Source organism: Carica papaya, chromosome 9 (genome assembly GCF_054855325.1).
Source record: "Carica papaya isolate Zhongbai chromosome 9, ASM5485532v1, whole genome shotgun sequence".
In the NCBI taxonomy this organism is placed as follows: Eukaryota; Viridiplantae; Streptophyta; class Magnoliopsida; order Brassicales; family Caricaceae; genus Carica; species Carica papaya.
Genome location: NC_142317.1, coordinates 13,714,238 through 13,726,188, shown reverse-complemented (window position 1 = coordinate 13,726,188; position 11,951 = coordinate 13,714,238). Strand labels below are relative to the sequence as shown.

Genomic DNA, 11,951 nt, shown 5'->3' with positions numbered 1-11,951 from the left:
TAAGCTTATCAAGATGGTCAACAATAGAGGAAAGAAGTAGAATGGATTACATAGTGTACGATGGAATAATAGACATAACTAATTAGGCTAGTATACTCCAACTAGCCATGAACAAGTGAAGAGATTTGCCATCCAGTAAGCTTATTGTAAACTTTATCAATCATAGAAGAATAAATAGACCATGTGGTTTGAACATAAAAGATTGACAACCCAAAGTAATACCCAAGGCTGCTCATGAGGGACATATGACTACCTTCACTAATGTTCTGATCAATCACATTATTGACATTTTTTAAGAAAAATATACAAAAATTGGTTAGGTTGATTTCTTGTTCAGAGTCGGAACAAAATTTCTCAACACAGGTCTTGATAATTCTTAACTAACTTTGGGAGGCCTCCGCAAAGATTATATCGTCAACAAAGAAAAGATGAGAGATTGTAGGTTCCCATCTACCCATTTGTAAGGGTTTTCAAGCTTTATGCTCTACTTTCATATGGATTATCTTATCCAAGCTCTCAACAAAGTACAAAAATATAATGAGAGAGAAGATCACCTTGTCAAATGCCACATTAGGGGATAATTTGATTTGTGACTTCCCCATTGAGCAGGACTTGTATAGATGGGGATTAGATACACTGCATGGTAATCTTGGTCTACTTTGGGAGAAATTTAAAATAATTTTATATAATATATTTTAGTGTAGATATATATTATTATTATTTGCCCACATGCGTGCATATAATATTTATGCGGATGAATTAATTTAACCTCCTCTTAAACATATAATTAACTTAATCTCTCCTTGGGATGTGATGGGATGTGATTGGGCATCACACGACTGCCTGACAAGATCATGTGATGCATCTTCTGCAAGTGGGGTCCACATGTCCCTACCATGAGTACTACCGTACTGGAGAGTCCGTGGGGCCCTCTTTCATTAATTATATTATATTATATTATATTATATCATTCCCCGCCTCAAATAATTATCAAATTTCTTTTTAAAAATTGTTTGTTTTCTGTCGGATAATTACTAGGTTAGGTTTAATATCATATAATCACTCACCTCTCTTTAAGATAATACGAAGAATATTTCAATTATTAGGCATGCACGATATCTTGTCCACACTATCATTATAACACACATTGTTCAAAATGTATTTAACCTAACGAAAGAAATAATTTCAATACCTCATTTTGCAAATGATCAAAGTGATTAGAATAATATTTTAAGCCACTACATTTCATGTTTGCTTTCTTAATCAATAGGGTTTACCGATTAAAATAGAATAGAATTTCTGATATATGTATATATCTCACATGCAGAGATTTATAATCTTCGTGATCTTTTCTTTTTTCTTTGCTTCCTTACTTATTACCTCCATGCATTCTCTAGTTATTTTTTAAAATATAATTTAGGGTGGAAGATGTAGATGTTACAATGATTCTACAAGATTCTGCAGATCTCCATTATCGATGTCTTCAAATTTTCTTTGGTGGCAATATGGAGCGCACGTCCACGTCGTTTTTGTCATCGACGTGAAGTCACACATGAGAAGTACAAAATGACAATATGAGTAATCTTCCAAAAGAATTAATTTCAAATTATTATTACTATATTATTGAGAAAAGAAAGTATATGTACATATATATATATATAGAGTACAGTGAGATTAATAGTGAGGAGTTAATTTGGTGGGTAAGAAGGAAGATTCGAGGAAGCAAAGTTTGATTTGCAGATTTAAACAAATTTGGTTCTTCTTGCTGGTAGGATGTTTCGTCATTTGGCGCCAGTGTTTATGATAGCCCGTACAATTAGGGTTAGACTGCGACGAACTGAAGAGTATATACATATATATATATATATATATACACATATCTAATGGAGAAAAGGAAAGTCTTTAACAAATCGTTATAATATTTTATTTGATTTAGTTTTATAAAAACTAAAATAATATGAGAATTAGAACATATTTAATGGGAAATAAATACATATTAAAATAATGTCAGTTACGTGTTAAAAAATAATTAAAATTTTATTCTAACAATCATCTTTTTAATTGTATGTTATAATGTAAAAAAGTTTTTGATTTTTAAGAATAAACAATTAATCTTTTTCTATTTAAGATTAATTATTTTTTTAAATATATTAAATAAAATATATTATAAAAGTTCAGAATTTAAAAGAAAAGAAAATTATAAATTAAATGCGAAAGCGAAATAATAGAGTTTAGAGTTTACATTCCTTACGCAATAATTTAGAATACCTAATAGGGTTACAACAATGTTCATTCTAAAAAAATAAACGAAAATTAAAGAAATACACAAAAGACGATATACTGAGCATTTTAGAACGATCTTCACTACTTTTTAAAGGGAGCGAGGTGGTGAACTATTCACAATCCTCTTGTTGATTGAGATCTGGGTCTTGATTCTCTTGATATGAAATAGTTAATGAAATGGTGAGTTACACTAACCCAATAAAAATATCACACTACTCATAGATACAGAAATTGAAGATTGGTAAAAATCATAAAAATAACCAACTGAACTCTTAATTTAAGTAAATTCATTTATCATAAAGAAAATTATTTATTGCATATATTTACCGTTGCAGAATTTTTAAAATTGACCTATAGAGATAATAACTCAAATAACATTCTAATATCATTTTCAAGTGAGTAATAACAACCACTTTCCCTTTTTATTTGTTTACTGGTATCCCTGGGGGCTCATAGGGATGTCTCAATACGCATGAATCAATATCCAACATTGTCAACTAATCGGCTGTCCCCATACTCCGTCCGGTATGAGCACCAAAAATATCATTTCTCGATACCCTGTCTGGTATGAGACAACGTTCACAGTAGAGTTTTCTATGTACCCGGTCCGTCCACCATCTCTCAGGATATTTAGTAAAACTATCATTCATTAATTCACATAACTAAACAATTTTCTGTTTGCATATTAATTTCTAATTTCACAGATCAACCGTAAATCACGCAAGATTAGCAATATATATATATATATATCAAGAAAATACAACTAAATCATTTAATCATTTCAGTATATCATCATGTATTTAAAGCTGTAAATTCAACAATTAGTTAAACATGACAAATAAAGAACTAACCGGCTCCAACTATATTAATAACCTATAATTATTCTCAAAATTTTCTAATTACACAAAATACCATATTATCAATTATTAAACTTCAATTCTATAACAGAGAATAAGATGAGGGATTCTTATTCGAATCGGTGTCCGAAAAATCAAACTTTTTACTGCGTTTACTAGCGGTCTTTGGGTTTCTTAAATTTTTCTGCGGAGATTAAAACACACTTCATGTATCTGAAAATACCCCAAAAATTCAAAATCAGTGTTAAAAATTATTTTTCGACCAATTTTGGGATTCTGACACGGTGACACCGCCGTGCTTCGGTGACACACCGTTGCTCGCGGCGGCGGTTTGCCTTGACCTGGCCGTTTTCAGCTAATTTTGACCGGTTTCGGCCGATTTTATATTCATCCTTACGAGAAAACACGTTATGGGATCTCGGTTAGTCGAAAAAAGTCAAAAAATAAAAACTTACTAGTGGTGAGATTTTTTAGTATGGTGGCTCTGTTGGCTCACCTTCGCGGCTGAGTGTTTTTCTTTAGTCGACCTGTAGAATACAGAACGATGAATACAATAGTAAAAAAATTGCACAAAACGAAAAACGAGAAGGGACTCATCGGAGGTGGTTGTAGGTTTTGCCCTTGGTTTTCGGTTCACTCGTCATTTCTTTTGCTCCGATTTGGCCATAACGGTGTTCGGAATCAAATTTCGAGTAGATATGAGAATTTTTACCTTTTTTGGCAGTCGGAGGTGGCTCCAACGTGGCGGGAGGTGGCTCCAGCATGGCGGTCCGCGGTAGTCAGCTCCCTTATCCAGCGACTAATTCTTTTTCTCCAACGGGAGGCTGGCGGCTAGGGTTTGAGTTAGGTGTGATACGAAATATTTATACTCGTCTCACGTTAATATAGGTCGTTCATCGCATTTAATCTCGACTTTCCAATCGTGTTTAAAGAGAAAATGAATATGGACTATTTATCGCGATTTGATCTTGACCATTCGATTACATTTAAAGAGGGAATGAATTTGTACTGTTCATTGCGTTTAATCGCGACTATCTGATCGTGTCTGAGGAGGGAACGGATCCGAACCATTCGCGCGTGCTAGAACGCTTTCGAGTCGTCTGATCGCTAGGCACGCGGATCGTCAGTGTAGCCTCTCGCATGGCACCGGGTCAGCATGTCTTGCCACGCGGCGCGCTCCAGTTCGTCATGACTGCTGACTGGGCAGTCTTACATGGCAAAATTTTTCTTAATTGCATTCTGACTTCTAGTTTTCGATTTTTATTTTAAAAATACAATCCGAACCCAAATTTTCACCAATTTTTTCCAATTCAATATTAAATTAAAAATTTATTTTTATACATTTTTTAAAGGTTAAAATTAATTTCGAATTAAATTTTGAGTCTGAATATTACATATATAATCACATAGATTAATATTTCTTTTTCATTTAATTAACTTCATCAACTATCTATGTACCCCACACCAACCATAACCCACATTATTATTATAATTAATCAGCTTCGAACTACTTCCTCAGCCATCTGATACATTTGGGTGACCTTTGACTGTCTTCCTCCGCCTCTTTCTGCTAAAACGTTAATCAACAATTAATTTTTACTTTAATTTAATCCCACTAATTAATCGAGTTTTAAACAAAAACACACTAATAATATATTTTAACACCGAATAGAAACTGATGCCCACCAGAACCCAATGTAACCGAATACCACCCGAGCTGGGGCCCCAAACAAACCAAAATCCTGATTAAAAAAATTCAGTTGTGAGTCAATTTGGTTAACTCGGTGAAATTAGTGGACCCCACGCGGTTTCCATGGTCCCCACAAACCTCCCTTACGTATTTTCCTTGCTACCAAACAACTCCATCTCAACTGTTGCGTCGCCTTTTCTCGATAGGTGTTAGATAGAGTCACGCACAGCTCGCAAGTGAAAGAGAAGATTAAAGACAGAGGGATGGAGAAGATGATGAGAGGAGAAGCATCGCAGACAAAAACAAATTAAAATAACAGATAGGAAGGAGAGATTTTATTAAATCAAGAGAAAGGAGCCGCTTTTTTGTATTTGTTTGTCTGGTTTTGGATTTTACTCATTGATTAATTTTATCGCCTTCTTTGTAGTTCATTGATGAATAGTGTATATATACTACTGGTAGACCTATCTTCTTTATTGCCTTCGGCGTATGTTGTTCTATTTGGTTCTTGTTGTTGATCACCGTGATGGTTTGCCATAAACTAAACAAACGCAAGCACTGGATATCGTTGTTGTTGGGTTTTTGAGATTCAAAATGTCGCACAAGAGGCAGCAGGATGATTGCAAAGTTCGATCAGAAGATAATAGCCCCGAGGATAAGCGTAGAAGAATACCCACTTTGAGGAAGTAAGTCTTCTTTTTGTTTGCTATGTCAACTGGTATTCAAACTTTAAGGTCAATTTTTTTTTTGGGCGAAGTGAGTGATTGGCTAAGTGCTCAAGTGGGATTTTTTCTCCTATAATTAAGAAAGGGATAAACCGTGGTCTTGTTACTTGTTTAGTCAATACCTTTGGCAAGGTTGGAACTTAAAGGGCAATTTGGTTTGTTTCACAGAATGTCAATCAAGTGCTTTCTCCTGTTGAAAGTAGACTCAGATTATTGATGTGAATTAGGAAAGAAAAAAAAAACGATTGCTACCATGTGTTTGCATTGTGGAAACTATTTTGTTAAACTTAGATATTGTGGATAAATTGGTGTTATGAATTTTCGTCAGTCCTCTTAGAATTTCCTTGTAATTTGGTTGTCATTGTATTCTTGGTTGACTGTTCTTGTAAAGTCGATGTGAAGTAAATGGTTGGGAGAGTTGGCAAAAGGTAATGAAAACTTGCCAGCTTTGGTGTCCATACTTTATGAATGCAGCTAAGGAATAGATACTAAAGGGTATTCGACCACATGCTTTCTTGAATTTAAAACCTGGAAATGGCTCAATAATTTTTAGGTTGGTAAGAGTATGAGAAACAATTGTTATGATTTGTGCTTTCTCTTGAAACGGCTGATAAAGTTTCTATAACATTATTGTTGGAGAAGGAATAAGATTGCTTAAGCTTTTGTAATTTCCTTAATAGTGTAATGACTTATTTAAGTTTTGGCTTCTGCTTTTGTTCGATATGAGGCCTGATAAGTTTTTGGATTAAGCTTCTGACAACTTTTTAATCCATTTTTTATTTATGCTTAGTGTGGTTCAGGAGGTGATGAAGATGCAATCAGTAAAACATTTTCTGGAGCCTGTTCTGGAGCCCTTGATTCGACGGGTGGTATGTGCATTTCTATTGCAATGATGATTCAGTTAATCTTTTATCAAAATTTTGAGCTTAGATGATTTATTCATCATCTCATTGTCTTTCAGATGCTTTTAAGTAGCCAAACTATTCTGTAAGTTCAATGAATCCTCCAAAATTTACAAGCATAAAAATAGGTCATAGGTCCTCAAGAATAGGGGAACATATTTTTTTAAAGTTGGAATCATAATATTCACCCTCTTTTTTACTATCAACATTTACAATACCTACTTCTTGGTTGTATGCTGGTATTTATACCTAATGATATCTGAATTTTTCTCGCCAAAAATATTCTTATTATTTAGGCACCAACCTAGTCCCAGTCTCTCTTGCCTTCTCCACCTGTACCCATTTGTTTCTTGATATGGCATGGCCTGGGCAATTAGATTCTGAATAATTTGGTGACTTACCAGAGATCTTTTGGCTTATAGATGTTTTCAGTTGTTCTTTCAATTATCCAGGATTTCAGCTTCTCATCAGATACCTTGAACTATATCCATGGATGTCAGAATCAAATACCAATAAATTAGAGCAAGAATTGACTTGTCATTTTGTAGTGCCTAGATTGGTAGTAATAATTGATACTATATTTTACAGGTAAAAGAAGAAATCGAATTGGCTCTACGAAAACATTTGAACAGTATGAAAAGGTAAATGGTATGCATCAATAAAATCTTTCTTTTTCTTTCAATTTTTTTTCAATGTTTCTGTTGGAAGGAAACAAGGAGAACAAACACGAAATCTTTCTATCCATAATTCTGAAAGGTGGGAATCATTGGCTTGGAATTGTAGGATTGATGCTTTTGGTTCATGCCTATACAGGAACAGTGAGAAAGATACACATTGTTCTGAGACAAGAAGCTTGCAACTTCAGTTCTCAAATAATCTCTCTCTTCCGGTGTTCACTGGAGCTCGAATAGAAGGAGAAGAATGTTCTTCTATTAAAGTTGTTATAATTGAATCTGTAACTGGGAAAGTTGTCAATTCTGGCCCAGAATCCTCAGCAAGAGTGGAAATTGTTGTTCTTGAGGGAGATTTTGATGGTGACGAAGGTGACAATTGGACAGGTGAAGAGTTTAAGAATAACATTGTAAGAGAGAGGGAAGGGAAGAAACCTCTTCTTACCGGAGATGCTTTTGTTACTCTTAAAGAGGGGATTGGTTTAGTGGGTGAAATTTCATTTACAGATAACTCAAGCTGGACAAGGAGTCGTAGGTTCAGACTTGGGGCAAGAGTTGTGGACGACTTTGAAGGAGTTAGAGTAAGAGAGGCAAAGACTGAATCCTTTATTGTTAGGGATCACCGCGGAGAATGTGAGTACTTATTTTTCTACTTCCAAAAAGTAAGAACATTACTGATATTTCATGGTAGTTATATTCTCAAAGATATATGACAATTTCCTGAAGGATTTGGCGCTAACAACTAGATTGTGATGACTACTTATAGAGTTGATTGATAATATGTTTTTCATTGTCACTTATCCATGTTGTTTGGTCCAAATATGTCTGTGACTTGGCTAGATTGTGATTACTTCAAAAGAGTTGGTTGATAATATGTTCTTCCTTGTAACTTGTTCGTATTCTTTGGTCCTAATATCTCTATTAATTGGAGATAAAACAATATATAGATATTTGAAATGTAAATTTACGTTCACAAACAGTCCATAATTCCAATATCACTAACCTAGATGTAGAAGCAGCCTTTGGGTTGATGATATAGATCTGAACTTGCACATAAAATATACGCTCAATAAAGAACTACTTTTGGTATCATTTATCATTTGAATCTAATTATGCTAATATACTGTTAAAGCTGGGATGAGAGAGACTCAGTGATCATTTGAACAAATGCTTATTGCCTTTCATGGGACTGCATTAGAAAGAATCCTAGATTTAAAAGCTTACAGAATGTCTGGTTTCATGTAGACACTAAGTTCCTCACCCTTCTTGCTGTCCAGGGTTATTTGGTCTTGTTTACCTGGTTGTAAGGAAAAGTTTTTGTTCCCTGCCACAGTTGCCTAGTTGGTGCAGTGTTTTAACTTTGCACTTACTTTTGTCTTCTATCTTCTTTGAATTCATTCTAGCCAGCTCTTTACATGTGGGACTGCATTAGAAAGAATCCTAGATTTAAAAGCTTACAGAATGTCTGGTTTCATGTAGACACTAAGTTCCTCACCCTTCTTGCTGTCCAGGGTTATTTGGTCTTGTTTACCTGGTTGTAAGGAAAAGTTTTTGTTCCCTGCCACAGTTGCCTAGTTGGTGCAGTGTTTAACTTGGCACTTACTTTTGTCTTATATCTTCTTTGAATTCATTCTAGCCAGCTCTTTACATGTGGGACTGCATTAGAAAGAATCCTATATTTAAAAGCTTACAGAATGTCTGGTTTCATGTAGACACTAAGTTCCTCACCCTTCTTGCTGTCCAGGGTTATTTGGTCTTGTTTACCTGGTTGTAAGGAAACGTTTTTGTTCCCTGCCACAGTTGCCTAGTTGGTGCAGTGTTTAACTTTGCACTTACTTTTGTCTTATATCTTCTTTGAATTCATTCTAGCCAGCTCTTTACATGAGGGACTGCATTAGAAAGAATCCTATATTTAAAAGCTTACAGAATGTCTGGTTTCATGTAGACACTAAGTTCCTCACCCTTCTTGCTGTCCAGGGTTATTTGGTCTTGTTTACCTGGTTGTAAGGAAACGTTTTTGTTCCCTGCCACAGTTGCCTAGTTGGTGCAGTGTTTAACTTTGCACTTACTTTTGTCTTATATCTTCTTTGAATTCATTCTAGCCAGCTCTTTACATGCTGTGACAGCTTTTATGCTTTCTCTTTGATCTTGCTTGTCATTTTGCATTTTTTTTTCCTTTTGATGGAGAATGGACTACTTTGTTAAAATTACCCAAAATACTGATAGTTCAACCAAAGATATTTGTAACTCACTGAACAAATATACTTATGAAGAGTTCAGAGCATCTTATCAAATTGATGTTTCAGTTTTGATGAACTTTTTTTCCAAGTCTCTTGTTGTTCTATCTTCTGGGACTTCTTTCAGGATGCTTAAAACTCTCAGATTGAGGGAGTTATATCCTCTAGATATATTGAGGCATTTAAATCAGTTGTCTGGAAAAGGAAAATTTTTTTTTTTAACTTTTTGGTCTTTTGTACTGCAGTATACAAGAAGCATCATCCACCATCTCTGTTTGATGAAGTATGGAGATTGGAGAAGATTGGAAAAGATGGGGCTTTCCATAAACGTCTGAGTCAGGAAAATATCAACACTGTGAAGGATTTCCTGACCTTGCTCTTCATAGATCCTTCAAAACTTCGGCATGTAAGAATCACTGCTTCTATCTTGTGTATGCTCTTGCTGCATCACTCTCTTTCTTTGTGTACTGAAGATTTCTCACTCATAGTACCATCTTTTTCATTCAATTTGTTTTCCCTAACTTCAAGATGATTTAGTTATCAACTTGTTATCATTCTTTTTTCCGAAATTGGAAGCAAGGAATTTAGAAGGGGGGGAAAGTAACTCACTTGATTTATTTCTGAATTTTTGAGTTTTAAGGTTTGTGAGTTAGATATCTTGTGCGCACTTGGAAAACATGTCCATTAGTTTCCATTGTCCATTAAGAACAACAATCCAGACCTTCTGCTTTCTCTTAACTTCTCTCTGGCTTTCCATGAATGACTTGAATGGACTCTGCTCAAACTGAGGGCCTTCATAATGCAACTGTATTCTTGGCACAAATGCAGATACTTGGCACGGGTATGTCTGCCAAAATGTGGGAAATCACTGTGGAGCACGCCCGGACATGTGTAATTGACAAGAGAGTCTTCTTGTACTACCCGCCGAGTTCTCTAAAGAAATCTGGCGTGGTCTTCAACATTGTGGGACAAGTCATGGGATTGCTTCTGGAATGCCAGTATGTTCCCTGTGATAAGCTGGCTGAAACTGAAAAGGCACATTCCTCTATCACATCAGATTTATTTCCTGTCTTTGGTTGTGATTCTCCTTTTAATACATAAAGTTTTCGTTGTCTTTGATTTCTAACAATCAATCGTGTACAATCAGGCTGAAGCTCAAAAAATGGTACTTTCTGCATTCAAACACTGGGAGGAGGTTGTCTCTTATGAAGATGAAACTTCCCTCATAGGAAGCTTTTCACACTTGACTAATAATGCAGAAATTTCCAATGGGAGCAAGGTTCTGGCTTCTCACAAGATTTGTGGGTTTGACTATGCACAACCAGCTGCCTCTTCCCCAGATATCATTTCATCTATTTACTCTGTTGGGGGCATCAGTGGCTTGGATGACTATCCTCTGCATGGCATTGAGAATATGGGTATTAGATATGATCAAACATTGAGCTATCCTGGCCAAGTTGCAAGTTCCCTGATCTGTGACACAGAATCTGTAACCCAAGCTTTCTGTGACGATGATCATCTTCGATTTTTTGAATCTGATCTCTCGTCTCAGAATCTTATTTTAGAATCACAAGTCAATTTACATGATGGATTCCTGTTGCAACACACAGCAACTGGCGCCGTTGCCAAAGCACACAGGAGGTGGAAAAAGCTGTCTAGTGTGCTGAAATGGTTCTCTATAAGGAGAATTGTTGCAAGAAGAACCCATGTTCGAGAAATTTCAAGATATAGCAATGGACTTTGAAAATTTGGCCACTACAGTTGCAGATATACATACTAGTAGTAAGTGCTGCTGGTTCAAATTTTGTTTGCCATTGTAAAGTGCAACATATCATATTTTCTGTTCAACCAAAAAAGACAACATATAAGATGTTCTATTAGATGTAGATATAGCTGGTAGTTCAAAAAATCTTGGCTCCTGTGACTGGAGACTGAAAAGGTGATTTTCCTTATATAAGCTGTAAATATATAGATGTGGTTCACAGAATTGGGCACGTTTCTGGCCACAAACGTCGAGTTTGCTTCAGTCGAAGCTTAAAATAACTGTGTTGAAGCCGATGTAGTTGAAGGTCCTTTGCATATGTTGCATTGAGTTTTTAAGCGGACAAAATTCTTCAATAAAAACTTAGAATCTTCATTTGTAAACACAGAACAAAAACAGTTATATGTTTAACAATGCTTTGCCTTCTTATTGAGTGTCGAGTTTGAGGGGAAGCTTGGGGAAGTGGTATGTTTGGATTGAGGGGAAGAGTTAAGGAACAAGAATTTTTATTTTTTGGGTTTGCAAAATTCACACTTATTTTAAATAGAAAATGAAGTAAATTTGATATGAATATAATAAAATTTGAACTAAATAAAAAAATTTGATCATTTTTTTGTTATTCTGATACCAAGGATGTTCATCTGTAATGATAGATGAACTTTTTGTCAATAACTTTTAGTGTAGCAGTGTAAAAGAAAGTTGCATTTTTAGGGTTTAAAGCACCAATACACATAACCATATAACAAATCCTTAACTTTGTTCATATCTATGTGAATTTTAGGGTCACAGTTCATATAACCATATAAAAGAAAGTTGTTTCTAAG

General features: G+C 35.1%; 1 protein-coding gene across 3 annotated transcripts; it reads left to right on the top strand.

Annotated features, from left to right (window-relative positions):
- Positions 1 to 4,993: 4,993 nt before the first annotated feature.
- LOC110810126 (Calmodulin binding protein-like protein) lies at positions 4,994 to 11,408 on the top strand. 3 transcript variants are annotated; one of them, XM_022036200.2, is made up of 7 exons: positions 4,994 to 5,516; positions 6,346 to 6,424; positions 7,046 to 7,098; positions 7,271 to 7,761; positions 9,611 to 9,771; positions 10,194 to 10,363; positions 10,513 to 10,742. In XM_022036200.2, exons 1-7 carry the CDS (start codon positions 5,425 to 5,427, stop codon positions 10,592 to 10,594), a joined length of 1,128 nt encoding a protein of 375 aa, XP_021891892.1. In that variant the 5' UTR covers positions 4,994 to 5,424; the 3' UTR covers positions 10,595 to 10,742. The 3 variants fall into 3 exon arrangements, with proteins under 3 accessions (XP_021891892.1, XP_021891891.1, XP_021891890.1); XM_022036199.2 differs by having other exon boundaries at positions 4,995 to 5,516; positions 6,356 to 6,424; positions 10,194 to 10,400; positions 10,513 to 11,408; XM_022036198.2 differs by having other exon boundaries at positions 4,995 to 5,516; positions 10,194 to 10,400; positions 10,513 to 11,408.
- Positions 11,409 to 11,951: the final 543 nt, after the last annotated feature.

Bases quoted from the DNA above. Each gene is read 5' to 3' on its own strand.
- LOC110810126 (XM_022036198.2), top strand. From the start codon at position 5,425: ATGTCGCACAAGAGGCAGCAGGATGATTGCAAAGTTCGATCAGAAGAT. The intron at 6,425-7,045 runs GTATGTGCATTT...TATATTTTACAG, and splicing joins AGCCCTTGATTCGACGGGTG to GTAAAAGAAGAAATCGAATT. The intron at 10,401-10,512 runs GCACATTCCTCT...GTGTACAATCAG, and splicing joins AGCTGGCTGAAACTGAAAAG to GCTGAAGCTCAAAAAATGGT.